Genomic DNA, 22,930 nt, shown 5'->3' with positions numbered 1-22,930 from the left:
TTAATCCAACCTAGTCCTGTTACTTTCTGCTGCCACAGCCTTGCTTTTAAAAAATTAACTAAAAAAAAAAAAAAGTGCAATTACTCGGGTAATATTGTCTCCTTAAATAAAACAATTTTCAGATAAATTACAAATAAAGCTAAAGACCCCTTTGTCCAACTACCAGTCCTTTCTGCCTGTCCCCTTTCAGAAGTAACCATAGGTAGGAGTTTGGGATCATTTCCTGACACTATTACTTGTACTCATAGAAAATATGTCATTTTGTGTTGTGTGTGGTTTTAGAACATGCATGATATCATATTGACCATATTTTCCTACAGTTGTTTTTCACTCAACTATAGAACCTAAGTTTTTTTGTTTTTGTTTTTGTCTTTGTTTTTTAATATCAGGGGTTAGCAAACTTTTTCTGTAAAAGGCCAGATAGTAAATATTTTAGGCTTTGCAAACCCTAGTGTCTCTGTCATAATTACTCAACTCTGCTTTTGTAACATGAAAGCAGCCATAGACAATTTGGAAATGAAGGAGTGTGTCTGTGTGCCAATAAAACTTTATAAAAACCAGTGGTGGACCAAATTTGGCCTGTGGGCCTTAGTTTACTGAACCCTGTTTCTCACTCACCCTCCCCTCTCTGTGGCTGTGGGGGTGTGCACGCGTGTATATATGTGCATGTGTGTGTAGATATTTTTTAATAGCTTTTATTGAGGTAGAATTCCTGTGCCTTACAAGTCACCCATTTAAAATGTGCATACAGTTCAGTGGCTTTTAGTGTATTTATAGAGTTGGCCATCCATCACCACAAGTTATTTTAGAACATTTTCATTACCCGAAAAAAACCCTGTGCCTGTTTTATATTAATGTAGATTTACTCTGTTCTTTTTAGCTGCTAAATATAATATTTATTAGTATGGGCATACTATTATTTGTTTAAATCATTCTGTTTTTTTTCTTTTTTTTTTTTGAGAATGGCAGGAGATTTTATTTGTTGAGAACGTAGTATGTACATATATGTGGTTAAAAACCAAATGAAAGGTATTCTGGACTGTTCAACGAGGGGAAAATGCCTTTAGTGCCCGTCCCTTAGTCCCTTTCCCAGAGGCAGTCCCTCTTCCTGGTTTCTTTTGTGTCACTGCAGAGATAATCTGTGTACATAGGTGTACATAATTTTCCATCTTCCATCTTCTAGCCTGCTCCTTTTTCGTTAATAGTCTCTTCTGCATCTTGATTTTTTCACGGAGCAGTTTAGCTGGATGAGAGTTTCTTGTCACTGTACTGACACGTTCAGATTCCGTTGCATGGATGTAATTTCTTTAAACTTATACTGCATTATTGGACATTTTTATTTTTCATTTTTCTGCTCCTAGAAACTGTATTACAGAGAATGTCTTTGAATCATTTTTTTTAACATATGTGAGAGTTTATCTCTTGTATAATTCCTGAAGCCTAACTGCCAAATCAAAGGCATGTTACATATATATATATATATATATATATATTTTTTTTTTTTTTTTTGGTAGCTTTTTGACAGATTGTCCTCTAAAGGTTAGGATGGCTCTGTCCTTACTGATCGGTGGGATAGTGCCTGTTCTCTCACCTTTGTCAGGAATCTGTCACCAGATGGTTTGCTCTTCCTCTGTGTGATTTGCTGGCCTCTCTCTCTCTTTTTTGTCCCCGAATGACATTTGAGTAACAAAACATTGCACGACTGGGCTACTTTGCTGGTCCTTTTCTTATTGATTTGTAGGAATTGTTCACATATCCTTCTTTGTTAGATCTACGTGGCACCAGTTTTCTCTCAGTTTTTAGCTTTTTCACATTTCTGAGGTCATGTTTGTATGCTGTTGGGCAGAAGCCTGCATTTTAACGTAGGTGAATTTTATTTTTCTTTCGCCTTACGGCTTGTGCTTTTTGTTTTTTTAAAAGATTTTTATTTATTTGAGAGAGAGAGAGCATGAGAGGGGGGAGGGTCAGAGGGAGAAGCAGACCCCTCACTGAGCAGGGAGCCTGATGTGGGACTCTATCCTGGGACTCCAGGGTCATGACCTGAGCCAAAGGCAGCCGCTTAACCAACTGAGCCACCCAGGCTCCCTAGTTTGTGCTTTTTTATACCTTGTACATCATACCCAAAGGTCATTATTTGCCTGTATTTTCTTCTAAAAAGTTTTGTGGCGTTTAGGTCCTTAATCTATCCAGAATTGGTTTTGGTGTATAGTAGGAGATGGTCAGGTACAATTTCATATTTTTTCCCCATAAAGGTAGCCTAAATCTTTCCTTCTGTCCCCATTGCTATGTCATTCCAACTCAAATATAAAGTCTTCGTGTGTGTGTGGTTACACTGAGTCTAGCGTCTGTTGGTGGAACCCTGAGTCCCTGTAATACTGTTGTAATTAATATCGTTCTATGATAAGTTTTGATTTCCTGGAGGACGGGGGTGGGGGGAGGGCGTCAAATCTCCTCTTCTTGTTCTTTAAGGATGTCTTGGCCAGTCTTAGCCCTTTACATTTTCGTATAATGTTTTAAAACAACAGAATTAAGTATTTTGGAGAAGCCGCTCATTGGTTCTTGAATAGCACCACCTTTTACTCGCTCCTATTACCGTAGCAGAATTAGGAGGTTGGGGTGTATTTTTTTCCTAGCAGGTTATGTATCAACTTGGAAACGTTAACAGGAGAAGGAACTTCCTCCTCCCTTGTCCCCTTGGTCACACGTAATGCTTCGGGGTGCTCTGTGTTTGGTCTAGGCCTGCCTTCTGACCTCGAGCCCAGTGTGTCCAACTGCTGGTTAAGACTGTACCTTCATGGCTCACACCACAGCCTGTTAGGCCAGCAATTTAGAAATCACTCTTGACTTTCTTCCCCCTAAATAGTTGCCAGATCTCCTGTCTTTTCCTCGGAGGCACTGCCCTATCTCTAGGGAAGGGAACCTTGTCCCTCACCAGGACCATGATGCTCTTCTCCATCTCTGCTTCCAATCTCGACCCCCTCCCAGCCAGTCTCCGAACAGAGTGATCTGTGATAAAAAATGAAAATTCAGGTATTTCCTTTTTAAAATCCATCCCTGAAAGTTTTCCACTTCTCTTAGGGTAATAGTCAAAGCCTTCCCTGTGACTTCCTTGGCCCGGCAATGTCTGGCCCCCCCTGCAGTATCTTTCCAGCTTCATCTTTGAGCCGCAGCCTCGCTGTGTTCATTCACGTTCACTGAGCTCCGAGGCTTTTGTGCAGGACCTGCTGGGTCCCCCACTGCTGCCACCCTCCCCTCATTCACCCCCACTGCTCTGTCACACCCCTTTCTCAGGGAAATCTCTTGCCATCCGGACTTGTTATGGGATATTATTCTCTGTACCTTTTTATTGCAGCTCCTATGCTGATGATTTATTCTTATAGTATTCTGTTTAACTCCTGTTCGTCTGGAGCTTCCTGAGGGCAGAACCCATACCCGGTTTATTCTCAGTGAGAGAGCGAGGAGACAAATGTCAGCTATCTAAAAGAATTGCTTCTCTGCCTTAAGGAGACAAGACTAATAATCCTTTCTTGAAAAATAGTGATTGAACATGGGCCAGCCTTGTGGTGGGATCAGAAGAGTGCTTGACTTCATCACAACTGCTCTTTTCCTGAAACCACAGTTTCTTCAAGAGCTTGAAAATTTCCAGTCAGATTGGCCTCCTCCTCCTAATAAGCTTCTTTTATGATGGATATTAAGGTGAAATGAAGTCAGATTCAAAAGGATAAGTGAGCAAAATAACCCACAGGAAACAAAGGTTCATTTCCTCCCCTTACTGCCCCCCCATTCCATGAGAGTGGAGAGAAGAATCATATAGACTGATGAAGTGGCCAGTTGGTCCTCTATAAATCACTTATTCATATATTGATTCAGAAAATATTTATTGAGCACCTACCATATGCCAGGCTCTGGGCCAGGCACTGAGATACAGAATGAGCAAACATTGTGCTAGCCGTCTGGCACTTCATAGACTAGTGGGGTGGATAGATTTATAGCCAGCATTTATTGAGCACTTAGTACTAGCGTAATTCTTCACAGCCATTCTGTGAGGGTCAGCAGTAGTTTTTCCATTGAGAAAACTGAGCCAAGGGATGGGAAGTAATTTGCCCAAGACCATTCACCCCATAAACACTGGAGCTAGGGTTCAGACCCATGGTCTTAACCGTGATTGTGTATGGCCTATAAGGAGACAAGGCAGTTCCAGCAGAGCAGCCTAAGTGCCACGTATAAAAGGGTTCCCACTGTTGCAGGGGTGGAGGTGGGGGCAGCGGTGAAGGAGGTTTCCTAGGGAAAGCATGGTTTGACTTGAGAGCTTGAAAGGCGAGGCAGGGATGGGGCACTGAAAGGATAGAGATGTGGGCTTATTGGAAATACATAGGACACTGAGTGTGAAGGGTAGAAGAAGAAAGGGAGCACATTTGGTTTTAGGAACTGAGAAAAGTTCAGTACAATTAGAGCATATCCAAAATTGAGTCTAGGGACCGTGGTGAGCCATTGACAGGAGCGGAGGAGACAGATTTGTGTTTTAGCAAGCTTACTGGTGGGCTCTTAGGGAAAGAGCCTGAGGCCTCAGGCAAGAGCAGGTGGGTTCTTGCTGCCTGATCAGGACTGTGGTCTCACTTCCCTACACCCCACCCTAAACACATAATTTATTGAGCACCTGCTATGTGTCAGGCACCGTTCTGAGGGCTGGAACACAGCGACACATAAAGTCCCTGCTGTCATGGCACTTAATTTCTAAGTGGAGGAAATTGACAGTGAAGTGTGCAACGTCAGGTGGGGATGAGCACAGTGAGGAAAGATGAAGCAGGGAAGGGATAAAGAGGTACAGGATTTTGTTTTAAATGAGGTGTTTAGGGAAGGCTTCTGATGTGCCCTTGGAGTTGAGCCCTGAAAGAAAGGAAGACCCAACCAACCGTGAGACTATCTGGGATAAAAATGTTAAAGGTAAAGGGAACAGGCAAGTGCTGCACACAGTCTGGGATGGGAACGTACTTTGCACTTTGAAGAAAAAGCTGGGAGGACGACAGCAAGAGCAGAGCAATGGGAGAGAGGGCCGACCGGGTTAGAGAGACCATCTGATCAGCTGACGTGGTCCATAGATCCTTGAAGGTTCAAAAGACTTTGGACTTTGTTCCGACTGAGAATGGAAAACCATCGCAGGCTTCTCAACTGAAGAATGAGGAGACCTTACTGAAGGGCTCACTCTGGCTTGAGGAAGCTAGAGTGTAGAGGGGCAAAGGATAAACGGGAAGACGTGTCAGGAAGCTTTGGAATAGTCCAGGCGAGAGATGCGAGTGGCTCAGTTTAGACAGTAGCAGTTCTGTGTTGAGAAGTGGTCAGATTCTGGATAGGCTTTGAAAGGGGAGCCAACAGGCTTTGCGGATAGATCGATTGGACGTGCAGTGGCAGGGAATAGGAATCAAGATAACGGACGTTTGGGGTCTGAGGGAGAAAAAGGTTGCCGTTGGTTGAAGGAGCAGGGGAAAGTTAACGAAATGCAATTAATAACAACAATAACAACAAAGCAGGACAGAGATGTTTAGTAAGACCACTCACCACTGTTAAATCTGCACAGTAAAACCGCCAATGAGTGGTCACACGGCACTAACAAAACTCACAGATAACAGGCCATGAGTGATGGTGCTGGGGCGCCCGCGGTGTGACCCCCGGGGAAGCCTGGTCAGGGAGTGGCTGGGTGAAGCCACACTGGTTGCCCCTGTGGGAGGAACCCAGTTTCAGTGAGAAAATGAGTGAGTTTGACTTGGTTAGCTGATACTGCCTATATTCCAAAAACAGGGAAAACATTAAAAAGGGAGGCTCTCTTTCTGGTTTAAACTTGGGCCATCCATAGTGGCTATTTATGTTTCCATGAAATTTAAAACTTCAGTGCTGCAGTCAGAGTAGCCATGTTTCAGGGGCTCAGTAGCTACATGTTAACCAGTAGCTACCATGGTAGACTGCACAGATGTGAAACATAAGCTTGTGCAGATGAATTACATTTTGCTGCTCTGCAGGCTGCCTTGGAGATGTAGCAGGCTCTGTTCCAGACTGAAGCAATAAAGTGAATAGCGCAGTAAAGCAAGTCAGTGAATTTTTGGTTTTCCCAGTGCGTATAAGAATTATGTTTACACTGTATTGTAGTCTGTTAAGGGTGCAATAGCATTATGTTTAAAAAGTAATACATACCTTTCTTTTTAAAGATTTATTTACGGGCGCCTGGGTGGCTCAGTTGTGAAGCGTCGGCTCAGGTCCTGGTCCCAGGGTCCTGGGATCAAGCCCCACATCAGGCTCCCTGCTCATTGGGAAGCCTGCTTCTCCCTCTCTCACTCCCCCTGCTTGTGTCCCTGCTCTTGCTATCTCTCTCTCTGTGTCAAATAAATAAAATCTTAAGAAAAAACCCAAGATTTATTTATTTATTTTAGAGAATGCAGGCCAGCAGGGGAAGGGGCAGAAGGAGAGGGAGAGAATCTCCAGTAGACTCCCTGCGGAGCACAGAGCCCAACACGGGCCTTGGTCTCATGACCCTGAGATCATGACCTGAGCCAAAATCAAGAGTCAGACACTTAACCGACTGAGCCACTGAGGCGCACGTGTATGTATGTATATACATAAACATATATTTATGTATATCTTACTTAGAAAAGACTATTGCTAAATGCTAATGCCATCATGGGAGCTTTCAACCAGTCCTAATCTTTTTGCTGGTGGAGGGTCTTACCTCGATGCTGATGGTCTCCCACTTATCAGGGTGGTGTTGTGAAGGTTGGGGTGGCTGTGGTGATTTCTTAAAATAAGACAGCAGTGAAGTTTGCCACATCGATTGCCTCTTCCTTTCACGAACCATTTCTCTGTAGCATGTGATGCTGCTTGATAGCATTTTACCCACAGTAGAACTTTCGAAATTGGAGTCAGTCCTCTCACATCCTGCAGCTGCTTTATCAACTAAGTTTATGTCACGTTCTAACTCCTTGGCTGTCATTTCAACGGTCTTCACAGCATGTTCACCAGGAGTAGATCCCATCTCAAGAAACCACTTTCTTTGCTCATCCCTAAGAAGCAACTCTTCATTCATTTACGTTTGGTCATGAGATGGCAGCAGGTCGGTCCCATCTTCAGGCCCCACTTCTCATTCTAGTTCTGCTGTTTCCACGACATCTCTAGTTATGTACTCCACTGAGGTCTTGAACTCCTCGAAGTCATCCGTGAGGGTTGGAATCAACTTGTTCCAAACTCCTGTTCTTGATACTTTGACCTCTTCCTGTGAGTCACAGATGTCCTTAGTGCCATATACAATGATGAATCCTTTCTGGAAGGTTTTCAGTTTACTTTGCCTAGGTCCAGCAGAGGAGTCATTGTGTATGGCAGCTAGAGCCTTACATAGATATTTCTTAAATAATAAGACTTAATTACTTCTTGATCCATCTGCTGCAGAATAGAGGAGGTCGTGTCAGCAGGCAGGAAGACAATTGTCCGTCTCCATCAGAGCTCTTGGATGACCAGCTATATTGTCAACAAGCAGTAACATTTTGAAAGGAATCTTTTTTTTTTTTTTTCCTGAGCAGTAAGTGTCAACAGTAGGCTTAAAATAGTCTGTAAACCCTGTTGTAAACAGATGTACTGTCATCCAGGCTTTGTTGTTCTCTTTATAGAGCATAGGCAGAGTAGAGTTAGCATGATTTTTAAGGCCCTAAGATTTTTGAAATGGTGAATGAGCACGGGCTTCTACTTAGTCAGCAGCTGCATTAGCCCCTAACAAGAGTTGGCCTGTCTTTTGAAGCTTTGAAGCCAGGCATTGACTTCTCCTCTCTAGCTATGTTAAGTCCTCGATGGTATCTTCTTTCAGTAGAAGGCAGTTTTGTTGACAACTGACAATCTACTGTTTAGTGTCTTCCCCTTCATTAACCACCTGAGCTAGATCTTCTGGATAACTGGTTGCAGCTTCTCCATCAGCACCTGCTGCTTCGCCTTGCGCTTTGATGTTATGGAGACGGCCTCTTTCCTTAAACCTCATGAACCCACCTCTGCTGGCTTCAAACTTTCCTTCTGCAGCTTCCCCACTTCCCTCAGCCTTCGCAGAATTGAAGAGAGTTAGGGCCTGGCTCTGGACTAGGCTTTGGCTTAAGGGAATGTTGTGGCTGGTGTGGTCTTCTATCCAGACCTCTGAAATGTTCTCCATATCAGCAGTAAGGCTGTTTTGCTTTCTGATCATTCGTGTGTTCACTGGAGCAGTACTTTTAATTTCCTTTGAGAACTTTTCCTTTGCGTTCACAGCTTGGCTGTTTAGCACCAGAGGCCTAGCTTTCAGCCCATCTGGACTTTCAGCACACCTTCCTCACTAAGCTTAATCATTTCTGGCTTTTGATTTAAAGTCAGAGACACATGACTCTTCCTTTCACTTGAAGATTTAGAGGCCATTGTAGGGTTATTAATTGGCCTAACTTCAATATTGTTATGTCTCAAGGAATCGGGAAGCTTGAGGAGAGGTGGAGAGATGGGATAATGGCCAGTCATTATTGCTTAAGTTTCACTTCTTATGTGGGTACAGTTCATTGTGCCCCCAAACCATTACAATAGTAACATCAAAGATCACTGGTAACAGATCACCAGAATAAATAGAACAATATGAAAAGGTTTGAAATACTGTGAGAGTAACTCACATATGGTACAGAGGTATGAAGTGAGCAGATAACTGTTGGTAAAATGGTGCCAATAGACTTGGTCGATGATGCAGGTTGCCACACACCTTCCATTTGTAAAAAGTGCAATAAAGCATAGCACAGTCAAACAAGGTATACCTGTGCTTTCAGACATCATGCTTTGAAGCGAACACTTAGGGTTTTATAATGCCCAGAAATATTAGAGTTTCTAAACACAAATGTAATGCATATAATAGTACCTCAGTACAAATCCTGATAATCTTTCTGACCAGGTTAGTATGCTGTTAAAGTTATGCAGAGGAGTCTGTATTATAATAGTGGGAATCATAAAAATCCCATTATTATTATCCTCTTCATTGTCCCATTTGGAATCACTCTAAAAATTCTAAGATTGTTTTAAGAAAATAACATTAAGACATTTTAAGAAAATAACATTAAGAGACCTATCTTAGGTGTGTTTATTTATCTTCAGATTCAGTGTTCATGTAACTGACCTGAAAGGCAGTCAGCTGAAGCTCTAGAAGTTAAATCCATAGAGCAAATCCCCATAGGAACCTGAGAAGAGCATCTCAGGGTTCCTCTTGATACAGTAGGTAAAATCCTTGTGGAGAAACACATGAAAGTAAGTTAGGGAGATAAGGGATAAATCAAAGAAATCAGTAGCAGTGTGGTGAGAAATTATTTTTAGCTTTTCAAAAATGAAAGATTTTGCAAATGATATCCGAAGTGTGATAAAACAGAAATGTTAATGGTAGGAATTTATGAAAGCACTTGTAGAAAGCAGTTTAGAAGTATATATTAGATCCTTAGAATTGGGAGATCTTTTTGTCCAATAAATTGTCTTCTAATTAATTTATTCTAAGAAATCCATCCTTAATGAAGGAATTTTTTCTCTCTGAAAATTTCACCCTTCATTTCACATAATTTTTAAAATTTTCATGCCCAAACATAGAGAAAAGATTACATTATTAGACTATGATTACAATTACTTGTAATTTTTTAAAAGGTGTAGAAGAAAAGCTGCAAGGCTACCATCAGTGTTGAGAGTAGTTATCAGGGAATGCTGTTTTGGTTTTTTTTTTTGCACTGCTGCTTTACTAAATTTGCAGTTTTTCATTAATGAAAAAATGGTTTCTGGGCGAAATCCTGTTGGGAGACATTATACCATTTGACCTTCCAGCTTTTTATTCTGTGGTGAATTATTAGCAAAGTTTTAGGTGTTCATCTAGTTTGCTTTCTTCCATCACTGTTGCCTGTCTTTCCTGTGTTAATACTTACAACATGAAGCATAACTATGTTTTAGACCTCCAAGCAATGTCTGTTCCTATGCAACCTAGCTAATTGCATTTGGTGCTTCCCAAAACTTTTTAGAGTAATCACATGTAGGGGTGCCTGGGTGACTCAGTTGTTAAACATCTGCCTTTGGCTCAGGTCATGATCCCAGGGTCCTGGGATCAAGCCCCGCATCGAGCTCCCTGCTCCACGGGAAGCCTGCTTCTCCCTCTCCCGCTCCCCCTGCTTGTGTTCCCTCTCTAGTTGTCTCTCTGTGTCAAATAAATAAATAAAATCTTAAAAAAAAAAAAGAGTAATCATATGTATAGTGAACTAGAGTATGGTACTTATACCTGTATTGTCCTGATTTTAGGATTTTCCTTTTAAATGCAAATGGGATGCATATAATATAATAGTACATTTGTATAAATCCTGATTATGATTTTAATCAGGTTAGTGTACATTCCAAACCTTAGACCAACCAGTAAAACAAACAAAAAAATCAACAATGCAAAGATGTGTAGCTAAAAAGTCAATAGAGACATTAAAATGGAATGCTAAAAAATGGCCTAATAGTACAAAAAAGGCAGTAAAGAAGGGGCACAATAGAGGAAACAAATGGAAAACAAATAATAAAATGGTAAATCTAAACTCAGGTATAGCAATAATTATATTAAACATTAATGGACAGAACACTCCAGTTAAAAGCTAGAAATTGTCTAAAAGGAGTAGACAAGACTCAATTATATGCTGCCTACAAGAGATGTGCTTTAAGTACAGAGAGACAGATAGGTTGAAAGTAGAAAAATGGATAAAGATATACCATGCAAATGATAATTAAGTGAAGGCCAGAGTGGCTATGTTAATAACATATAAAATCTATCTTAAGACATATACTATTACCAGAACTAAAGAAAGACAGTGACAGATGGGACAGTTCATCAGGGTTAGGGGTTTATAATGCCGAGAAATATTAGAGAGGAGGTTGATCATAGAATGTGTACCCAATAAGAGAGCCCAATTTGAGGCAAAAATTTGATAAAGGGAAAAGTGGACAGTTTCACAATCACAGTTGAAAATTTTAACATCTCTCAGCAGTTGATAGAACAACTAGATAAAGAAATCAATAACTAGAGAAAAATCTGAAAAATATCAAGCTCATTGACTTAATTGATATTTTTGAAAATTGCACCCAGCACCTTCAGAATATACATTTTTTTTTTCATGTGTACGTGATAGGACACCAGGATAAACTGTATGCTGGCAATAAAGTCTCAGTAGATTTTATGAAATTATAAGAATATGTTCTCTGACTGTAATGGAATTTTATTAGAATATCTAGGACAGCCTCAGATGTTTGGAAATTAAACAGTGTTTTGAACTGAATGCTACTGAAAGTCCACTATATCAAAATTTATGGGATGTATTAGAGTGGTGTTTAGAGAGAAATTTGTGACTTTAAATGCTTATAGTAGAAAAGAAGAATGATCTTAAATCAGTTATCTAAATTTTACCATAAGAAACTTGAATAAGAAATTGAAACCAAAGTGGCCGCCGCCATCTGCCCTTCCTGCCCCCAACAGTCTCTGCGGCAATTATCATGAGAGCCGGCGCTCTCCTTGCTGCCACTGGGCTGACCTGCTTTTGGAGCTCAGTGAAAATGCCCTATGCCTGGAGCCTAGTTGAAAATAACAGTGGTGTCAGTTTAGGTGGCAAACAGTCTGAAAAGGCCAACAACACAGCTACCGGAGGCTGTGATACTGGTTGGGGCAAGCAACATAGTACCCTCACATTTAATAGAGACCCAGAGACGGAGACAGCCATTTGGGCTTCATTAAGCTTCTGTGTATTCCTGGGAATTTGGAAGTCTACATGCATGCTTAAGAAAGGCCAGAGAAGACCCCAGTTATCTCTTCATCCTCATCTGAACCTGAGACCAGGGAATGAAAGCTAGGGCACACTCATAAATTCCCTGATGATTGAATGTGCACCTCAACCTATATACATACCACCTTGGCAAAGTGTGGGAGCCTTGCTGGTTCAAGATGTTTAAGCACAACTTCTGACCAGTCATTGGTCAAAAATAGTTATTTTAACCAAACATAAATTAGTCTTAGGAGTGGCACCTAGAAGCCAGAATTTAATAATATTAACAACTAAGCAGAGACCTAAGTGGCTGCATAGTGCTAAGGAGACAGATTTTGTATAATTAGTCTGAGCACTTCACTAAAACAAACAGTAGCAGCATTTCACCCCATCCTCACTTTTAAGGTGTTCCTCATTAATCCAGAGTTGCTACAGTATCACCTAAAATCTTCAGTTTTCAGAAAAATTGTGAGACATGCCTAAGAAACAGGAATGTATAGCTCATACACAGGAAATAAAACCAGCTGATAGAAAGCATTTCTGAAGGGGCGCAGATGCTTTACTCAGTTAACAAAATTTCAGAGCAGCTATTATGTGTTCAAAGAACTAAGGACAGATACCATGTCCAGAGAATTAAAGGAAAACGTGATGACAGTGACTCATCATAGAAGCTAGCAATAAAGAGAGAGAATTTACATATATGTCAATATATGTGTATGTCTCCAGAAATTCTCCAGTTGAAAGTACAATAACTAAAATCAAGAATTCATTACAGTAATTAACAGCAGATTTGAACTGGCAGAAGAAACTGGTGACCTTGAAAATTGATAAACAGACATTATTCAGTCTGAGGAATATATAGAAGAAAGAACTAAAGAAAAAAAAAAAAAGTAGAGCCCAGTAGACCTGTGGGACATTATCAAGAATACCGACATATGCATGAGGCCTAATGGGAGAGCCAGAAAAGAGAGGAGGGAAAGAGGCAGAAAAAAAGTATTTGAAGAAATAATGGCCAGAACTTCCCATATTTGATGAAAAATACTAAACTGCACATCTGAAAAGTTCAGTGAACTCTTGAGTAGGATAAACTCATCTATACACAAAACAGTCTAACTGCGGAAAGCCAAAAACAAAGAGAAAATCTTGAAAGCACCTAGAGAAGTAATTCATTATGTATAAGAATTCCTTGATAAGATTAGCAGCTAATTTCTCATAAGAAACAGCAGTGGCCAGAAGGCAGTCGGATGACATATTCTAATTGCCAAAAACAAACTGTCAGTCGAGAAGTTTGTATCTAGCAAAACTGTCCTTTGTTTTTCATACAAAAAATAAAGATCACTGGTAAAAGTAATTACTCAGATATAGCTAAAAAAAACCGTGTATTTGTTTCTATTGCCATGGAACAAATTACGCGGACATATGGCTTTATACAACACACATTTATTACCCTATACTTTTAAGGTGTTGACCAGAATGTTCTCATCTGTAGGCTAGACTGGACAAAAGTTTGCTTCCAAGATAGCTCAGGTTGTTACCGGGTTTGTTTCCTTGTGCTTGTAGGACTAAGGGCCTCAGCTTCTTGTGGGCCTTTGGCTGGAGGTTCCTACGGTTTCTAGAGACTGCCTGCAGATTCTTGTCCCATGGACTTTCCCACCAGCACTCCTTACCTCAGCTCAGCAATGAGAGTCACTATAGCAGGTCCGCCAGCAAGGTGGAACCTCATATAACATGACACAATCACAGTAGTGACAGTTCATCACCTCTGCCGAGTTCTGTTGGCTTAGAAGGAAGTCATAGGTCCTGCTTGAAACTCAAGGGGAGAGGTACACAAAGGCATGGACATGAAGAGGCAGGGATTATGGGAGAGGCCCCCTTAGAATCATTCTGTCATAGACAGTATAAATATATTCTCCCCATTTTCATCTCTTAAAGACAACAACATAACACAAGTATAAAACTGCTGTTAGGGGGCACCTGGGTGGCTCAGTCGGTGAAGTGTTTGCCTTCATCTCAGGTCATGATCCCGGCATCCTGGGATCGAGCCCCGCATCGGGCTCCCTGCTCAGCGGGGAGTCTGCTTCTCCCTCTGCCCCTCACCTTGCTTGTTCTCTCTCTCTCTTCCTCTCTCAAATAAATAAAATCTTTTAAAAAATCTATATAAAGATGTAATATATGACAGCAGTGGCACAAAGAAGGGGAGAGGAAAGAGGGCTGTATTGGAACAGTTTCTATGTACTGCTGGAATTAAACCCAAAGTAAGAATAGGAATGAATGATAAAGAGAAAAGAAATCAGTGGGATTGAAAATGGGCAAATGATGGAGAAAATTGATAAAACAAAAAAACCAAAAATTGACTCTTTTAAAAGATCAACAAAATTGGTAAATCTCCAGCCAGACTGATGAAGAAAGCAAGAGAAAAAACACATAACCAGTACTAAGCATGGGAAAACTGTTTTACAGATCCTGTAGACATTAAAAGGGTAATAGGAATATAACAAACACCTTTTTGCCATTTAGAAGAAATGGACCAATTTCTGGAAAGTCACAAATTGCCAAAACTGACCCAAGGAGAAATAAAACAATTGAACAGCCCTATGTCAAAGAAATTTAGTTCATAATTAAAACTTCTCACTCAGAAAACTTTAGGCCCAGCTGTCTTCTTTCTTGTATTATTTCAAATGTTGAAAGAATACCAGTAACAGCACTACCCAAATTCTTTGGTTGTGTAACTGCTTAAGGCTTGCAATGCCCTGATACAAAACCAAATAGACATTGAAAGAAATGAAAACTATATACCGGTATCCTTCGTGATGATAGATGCAAAAATCCTTGACAAAATACCAGCAAATCTAATCCATCAGTGTACAAAAAAAGAATATTATATCATGGCCAAGTACTGTTTACCCCAGGAGTGCAGGGTTTAAGATTTGAAAATCAACATGGTAATTTACATTATTAATGGAATAAAAGTATAAATACCAAGTGATCATTTCAATAGATGGCAGAAAAGGCATGTGACCATATATAATAGCCATTATCATAAAAACTCAGCAAACCAGAAGCATAAGATAACTTCCAAAACCTAAGGAAAGGTACCTAGGAAAAACTACAATGTGCATCATAGTAAATGGTGAACTGCTGAACGCTTTTCCTCTGAGATCAGGAACAAGGCAAGAGTATGTGCTTTTACCATTTTTATTTAACACTTGTTTAAATAAGAGTCCTGTGGATTGGAAAGAAAGAAGTGAAGCTCTCTTTATTAGCGGAGAACGTAATTGTGTATATAGACTAGCATAAGAAACCTACAAAAATGTGCTTGAACAAAAATGTGAATTTAGTTATTTACACAGCTCAGTATGCAATCAACTTTATTTCTCTATATCAGCAGTTAATTGGAAAATGAAATTTTAAAACAATTTGTTATATCAACAAAACTTAAAATATTTAGTAATGTAATGATAGATGTGCAAGCCCTTTACATTGAGAAGTATAAAACATTGCTGAGAGAAATTAAAGAAGACCTAAATAGATAGATACGCTTTGTTATGTTTGGAAGAATCAATATTATTTAGAGTATTTGGGGATGGTTTCCATTTTTTGAGTCATTGGAGTTCCAATCAAAATCCCATAGGCTTGTTTGAAGAAAATGACAAGTTGATTCTAAAATTTATTGACCAAAACAGTTTTTTAAAAAGTTTGAGGATATGTACTACCTGCTATTGAGACTTTCTGTAAAGCTGCAAGTAATCAGGACAATCCAGTATTGGTGTATGGATACACTTTTCGGTCAATAGACTAGAACAGAGTTTGGATAAGACCCACACTTGTATGGTAAATTGGTTTTCGACCGTGGCACAGGGATAAATCATTGGGAAAAAGGTAGTCTTTACACCAAATTGTGCTGGGCAACTAGATATCTGTATGGAACAGTGAACCTTGATCTGATCTCACTTTACACAGAAATCAACTAGCAATAAGTCATTATCCTAAATGTAAGAGTTAAAAATAAAACTTCTAGAAGAAAACACAAATTCTAGGTGACACTGTGTTGGGCAAAGATTTCTTAAATGGGATACAAAAAGCGCAAGCAATAAAAGACACAAATGAGTTGACTTCCTCAACATTTAAACATTTTGCTCTTCAAAAAAAGGAAAATGAAAAGGCAATCAGGAGACTAGGAGAAAATATTTACAAAACATAGCTGACAAAGACTTGTATCCAGAATATACACACAATTGAATTGTAAACTCAGTAATGAGAAAAACAATCTAGTAAAAATGAGTGAGCAATTTCAACAGACACTTGACAAAATACATGAATAAACCCAATATCACTAGTCATCAGGGTAATATAAATTAAAACCTCAGTAAGTTACTACTTTATACTCTCTGGAGCAGTAAAATTAAAATTATTGATGATGCCAGGTAATTAGTGAAGATGTAGAACTGTAACTGGGGAGAGAACATAATATTGTATAGCCACTTAGAAAAACAGTGTGGCAATTTCTTGGGAAGTTAAATGTACACTTAACATGTGGCCTAGCAGTTCTTTCCTAGGTATCTACCCAAATGAAATGAAAAATACAGACTTGTATGTGAATGTTCACAGCAGCCTCATTCATAATAGCCTCAAACTGGAAATAACGCAGTTATCTATCTGCTGGTGAATCCATAAATAAATGTATATACATATTATGTAATACTATTCAGCAATACAAAGGAATGAACTTTTGATATATACACACCAACAACATGGGTGAATTTCAGAAACATCATGCTAACTGAAATCAGTCAAACACAAAAGTCTACATACTGTATGATTTCAGTCATATGGAATTCTAGAAGGGCAAAACTGTAGTGGTTGCCTGGGACGCACAGTCTGGGCAAGGAATTGGCTGTAAAGAGGCAGGAAGGAACTTTCGGAGATGATGGGAGTATGTTGATTGTGGTGGTGGTTACATGGCTGTCTATAGTTTGTCCAAGTTCATCAACCTCTACACTTAAAACGGGTGAATTTTATTATACCTCACTAAAGCAGTTGGAAAAAAATCATATTGGTAGGAAATACTTTTATTTATATATACTTTAAAAATTTTCAGTAGGTTTAAATGGATTTCTCGAAACTATACTGTAACTTGTTTAAAATAAGTTGCACCTGTGAGAAGGCAGAAGCGAGCTAAAAGGAGAAAGTAATGAGGGGGCCGGGACTGCTGTTGGTGTTCAGGGAAAGCTTTTCTGATGAAGGGACATTTGAGCAGATACAGATGAAGTGAATTCAGTTCAATCAAAGAAGTGTCTTCACATGTATCTTGTGCATCTCTTATTCACTTTGTATCTAGGCGTTTTGCAGTTTCTGTTACTAATTACAAATGAGATCTTTTCCTTATCTGTTGCATTAGCTATAATAATCCTTAAATTAATCTTTGTTTTCATCTTCATTTGTCTTTTGTCTCCTATTTGTTAATGCCTTGAGGACAGTAAGTATACACTTTTTACGCACTGTTAATTTATGGCTCTACCTCTGTGCTGTGTTTCCAGCATGTCCTCGGTTACTGCGTTTTCATGGTTTTTACTGAGACTAAGCAGATCCTTGTTGTATCTGTTAATCTTTGTTTTTCCTAGCTCAGTATAGCACCAAAATGCAAGTAGCACCTAAAAAAGGCCTAAAGTGGAAAACCAAAGATGCTGGTGCAATTTCATGTAACATAATTTCAGTCTTACTGTCAAATGGAGCGAGTATAGGATGCGCGTAAGACTGTTTGCTGGCACCTTTAAAGACACCCCTGGTGGATTCAAAGGTGGGAGAAATGAAAGAAGGTATTCTGAAACCCCACAGATTAAGAAAGAAGCAGCTGATTGGTCAGGTATAGATTAGAAATGGAAGTCTTGGCAAGATTCATCGTTTCATTCGAATAGAAGGGGTTCCCATACATAAGGGAGGTGGGTGTCTGAGACTTGAGGGCTCAGCATAAGCTGTCCAAGTGAAAACATTTGTCACTCAAGTTCGTGCCTTACCAGTAGATGGCAGCAAAATGCTTTGTTTAAACGTTCTTGCTTTCTTTAAAGTCTCACAGTGTATAGGTACTGTATCTTTTTTTTTTTTTTTTTTTTTAGCGATGGCCAAGGCAGGTAGAATACTCTTACTTTCTTTAAATTGTAATATGACCACTGGGTAGTATCAGTTTATACTAAATGATTTTAGAAATTCAACTGATACAGCTTTCCTAAAAATATTAACTTTTTACAGGTTTTGTTAGCAACTACTTCTTAATTGTATTTTTTATTCTCTATAGTATTATTAATATTTTGTATGGAGTTTTCTGCCTCATAGATTTTTCTAAGGGACCCAGCTACCATCATATAGTTTAGAACTAAATAACGTTTTAGTAAACAATAAAGGAGTGTTTTAATCCTATAACTTTGGATACTTTCTGTTTATTTGGAAAACACTCATGAATTTCTCTCTTCCATGAATAAACTAGAAATTAAGGGAGCATTTTAACCCTAGGTAGTTAGGCCTGACCAATTTATTTTCACCTGAGATTGTTGGCCCCCAGGACGTGACCTACATAACAGGAGGGAGCACTTCTTGCCCCTTTTCTACCCACTGCCCAGGAAGGCCAGTGGGATGAGAGCCACACAGAACTGACCCTTGGCTTCAGGGAAGATCGGGGCAGGTGACAAAAGTCTGTGATGAAGAGTCACACAGCCAATTGTCGCTTCTCTTTCTTCCTTTCACTTTCTTTCCAGAAATCAGTCCATTTAGGAGAGCATTTTGCAACTGTTATAGAAAATATCTATACAGGGCTGAGGCTTCTCCCAATTTTTCACACAACATGCTGCTTAATTCTTAGAAACTCCAAAATTCTTATAAAACTAAGAATCCACAGAATAGTCTCTTATCTTAGGAAAAAATGATTTATCAAGATCATTTAACATATATCTTACGTGCTTTGGAATTTTTACAGACCACAGGTTTTTTTTTTTGTTTTTTGTTTTTTTTACCTAATACACCCTAAAACAACACAGCCTGCCAGACCACAGTACATCCGTCCTTTAGAGCAGCAGATGTTGCTACACATGCTTCTCTTTAAGACCAAAAAGCACAAGAGAAAACAAAAAGTTCAAAACTGAAGAGAAACATGAAACAATACAGAGATGAGAGAGCCGAGTAGCCAAAAGCAGTTGGTTAAATTAAGACCGAGAGGGGCTGTGGCCATCTGAACACTTTGTTTTTGCCTATCTTTTAAATACTCTGTAGGTCATTTTCGTCCTGTTAACCCAGGTTTGATGACTTTCTATCAAAATTTATTTTCTGTGAAAACTATGCTTCAATTAAACTGAGAAAGAAGTACTTGATGTCCATTACAATCTTCAGTCATTTCACATTTTTTTTTCCTGGGAATGGGCTTAAATGCTCTGTGCCGTGGTAGAGTTCATTGTTTTGTCTTCGAGTCTGCTAATGTTTTCATTTTGGTTTTAACCCTAGCCGATCCAACAGTTAAGGACTTGATCGGAGGCTTCACTGCTCTTCATTATGCAGCCATGCACGGCCGGGCCCGGATTGCACGCCTGATGTTAGAATCTGAATATAGGAGCGACATTATTAATGCCAAAAGCAATGATGGCTGGACTCCCCTCCATGTGGCTGCTCACTATGGTAGGGACTCATTTGTCCGACTCCTACTGGAGTTCAAGGCTGAGGTCGACCCACTCAGCGATAAAGGCACCACCCCTCTTCAGCTCGCCATCATCCGAGAGAGGTCAAGCTGCGTGAAGATCCTCCTGGACCACAATGCCAATATCGACATCCAGAACGGTTTTCTGTTGCGATACGCTGTGATCAAAAGCAATCACTCTTATTGCCGAATGTTCCTTCAGAGAGGAGCAGACACAAACTTGGGTCGCTTAGAAGATGGACAGACTCCTTTGCATTTGTCTGCCCTTAGGGATGATGTGCTTTGTGCACGGATGTTATATAACTATGGAGCGGACACAAACACAAGGAACTATGAAGGACAGACCCCATTGGCTGTTTCAATAAGTATTTCTGGAAGTAGTCGACCGTGTTTGGATTTCTTACAAGAAGTCACAAGTATGTAAATTTAATTATTAATCTTACTGCATTTTTAAGAAATTTTCATCTTCTGGGGGCGTGTTTCAGATGTGTTTACAACTTAAAATGAGCAGACGCTAATGATTCCTATCAGCCCTGCTTATTAATAAGTTATTAATAATGTGACTCATGCCTCATTCATCTGAAATAAAAAGAAAGCTCTGTATCACAAGATTTCATACAAATTCAATTGTGTTACTAAAAGTAATAGGGATAGATAGGCTGAGAGTGGAAATGTAGGAAGGGACAGAGAAAGGAGAAATTGTTAAATTCACAAAGATCTCTGTTAGAACAAGACAGTTCTTACTGGTCATACACATAGTCATTCGGGCTTTCATGGACTTCTGATTGAAGAATTAGAAGAGCGTTGGACTTTAGGTTCCATAGCTGTGGAAGTGTTCTAGAATCGGTGCTTCAGTGCTAAGCTGTTGCTCCACGTCTTATTGTTGCTTTTCTGGCTTCCCGGGATGTGACCCCACATGAGATGAACAGCAGTGTTCCTGAGCGAGGGATCCTAGTAATGCAGGTTACAGATGCCAGAAGCTGTTGTAAGATGAAATTTGTCGTCAGTGGGAGATTTGGTACTACGGCCCCGGACCCTTGTGGCTTCCACTTCTGACCTGTTTTGGTACGGGCACTTCTGAAAGCCTGGGAATGTGTGCCCCGCCTTGCGTGGTGGTGCACGTTTGCATTGTTTCTCTGGTAGGGGTATTGGTCTGTGCGTGGATATAGCCACCCTCCCTTGTCAGGCTTCCTCTGCAGCTCGTCGAGGTGCGTCTCGGAGCTCAACATCCAACCCAAGGCTCAAGTCGGTAAACGACATGCTTGATTTCACCCTCTGCTGCACTCTTTCATGAATTCCCTTTTCCTCGCCTGCTTTTTCCCTTTCAGTCGTTATCATGGAAGAACAAATACACTGTGGGTACCGGGTACTGAGGGGTAAGGAGTTGACTCGACCCTATAAATAATCTACCTCCTGCTTGGAACTGAACTTGGGAGTGGAAATCTTATGAACAAATGAAGTGTAATTTAGATTTTGTGTGCTTATGAAAAGGAAAAGATGGCATTGTTACCACTGGGTGTCTGCAGACCAGAGCCTCAAAAGAAATCACCCTCAGCATCTAACTTAGGCTGTCCACTTGGCCTGTGTGTGGCGACGGAAACGGCCTGTCCGCACTGTCCAGTATGGTAGCTACCAGCCCTGGCCCCGTGTGGCCAGTGTACACGTGTTATGTGCTTAATGCCACTGAGGAACGGAGTTGTTCATTTATCTGTATTAATTGAAATTTAGATGGCTACAAGGGCCTGGTGGCTCCCGTGTTCTACACAGATTGTCTGCCTTGGGAGCAGGGTTTTGGGCTGACTGGTAGGTGATCCCTTGAAGAAAGTTTTTGAGACACACGACATACCGAGACACAGGGGATGTCCTCTGTGGTGTTTCCTCACCAGCTTACTCTGACTCTTCAGATCCAGGCCGCATCTAACGAAAAGTGTGCCGTGACATTTCCAGTGCTGGTTCTCTCAGCCAGTTTTCTAGCAGTCTTCATTCGTAGACTGGGAGGGGTATTGGTGTTATGAGAGAGGATATTACTCTTAAACTTCAGGTTAGGATTCTGTCCTGGAAAAAGCCTGTGAAGTATCTCTTACTCTTTCTGCATTCTGAATATCTTCTTGTTGTTGCTTTCGTTTTTGTTTTAATTTCTCACTCGAGACTCCTGGTTAAATTAGTGTGACTGCCTCAGCCCCTTTTGTTAAATATTTTGCTCAGCAGTTAAAGGCATTGATTAGAGCTGGGCTGCCCAAGCTCAAGCCCCAGCTCTGCCACCTGTCACCTGTGACCTTGGGCAGGTTACCCAACTGCTCTGCCGCAGTGTCCTCATGGGAGCATTAGGATAATTATATCTGTCTTACAGGCTTGTTGTGTGGGTTAAATGAGTTAATGTTTGTAATGTGCTTAAAATAGCACCTGGCACATTTTAAGTGCTATATATGTTTTTTAAAATATGAGAGTGGATGAACAGCAAGGCCTGGCTTGCTGCCAATAGAGTGAATCCCTTAGATTCTTACTCTCCCCCAGCCTCCTATTTTTTAGCTTCGTGGACTGTTATTCCCCTTATCTTCCCCTGTGCCAAATGTGAACTCCCCTAGTCACTGTACGGATGAGGGAGTTATCCAGAATGAAAAATCTTTTAAGAGAGAAATTCCACGAGAAAGCTGAACCTCGGGCATAGACTAGCAAGAACTTTTAAACTTACGGGGGGTACAGAAGGCATTTTAATGACCTGCATGCCTGGAATTTTGTTCGGAGACAAGTAGCGTAGAACTTAAGTTTGGGGGCAAAGCCCACTTCTGAATTCTCAGGCACAGATTATGCCTGTGGTAGGGACGGACTTTCTTCAGCCAGCCACCTCTGCAGGAGAAGGCCTTAGGCCTGAAAATCTCTGGTAATTGCAGTTCCTTGTGTCCAAGGGTCTGGAAATCAGAGGAGGGTTTTAGAGAACAGAGTAGAGAGGGCGGAAAACGATACGGCTCCCTGCTGGAGAGTGCCACTTGAAAGGAGGCTGCTTCCATGTCTGATTGGCCAGCCTCTTTGCAAAACAGGTGCCGTGTTGTGCTGCCTGCCCAGGAAATCCTTCGATTGTAAGGCTTGTTACTCTTTCTGCACAAGAAGGAAGCGTTCAGAAGGCAAAGTGGAATCCAAGACCTGGACAAGCAGCAAGGTGAAAAGCTGTTGGAGGGGTCGGCTTGTCGCCATTCCTCCCTTTGCCAGGGACCTGCACATCTCAGCTCACTGTGTGGAATCTATCTCTGTGGGGCTGCTCTTTCATCGAGGCATTAGAGAGGCAAGATTTTACTGTTACCGTCTACCATCTTCGTCAGTTTCAACAGAGCAATCATAAGTTAAATTGTCTGTCTGATAATTCCAACATCTGTGTCATAGCTGAGTCTGTTCCGATGCTTGCTTTGTCTTTCCCAACTGTTGTTTTTTTTCTTGCCTTTTAGCATGTCTTGTAACTTTT

At 40.5% G+C, this 22,930-nt stretch overlaps 1 protein-coding gene across 2 annotated transcripts in view; it reads left to right on the top strand.

Annotated features, from left to right (window-relative positions):
• Positions 1 to 22,930, top strand: part of ASB7 (ankyrin repeat and SOCS box containing 7) — a 48,555-nt gene that overhangs the window by 11,908 nt on the left and 13,717 nt on the right. For both annotated transcript variants that reach the window (XM_006742674.3, XM_031038389.2), the window contains one exon: positions 19,284 to 19,889. In XM_006742674.3, the coding sequence (XP_006742737.1) occupies positions 19,284 to 19,889 (606 nt within the window). The remainder of the gene's footprint in view (positions 1 to 19,283; positions 19,890 to 22,930) is intronic.

Source organism: Leptonychotes weddellii, chromosome 9 (genome assembly GCF_054177405.1).
Source record: "Leptonychotes weddellii isolate Sample4059 chromosome 9, ASM5417740v2, whole genome shotgun sequence".
Lineage (NCBI taxonomy): Eukaryota > Metazoa > Chordata > Mammalia > Carnivora > Phocidae > Leptonychotes > Leptonychotes weddellii.
This window is presented reverse-complemented; position numbering and strand designations above follow the sequence as displayed.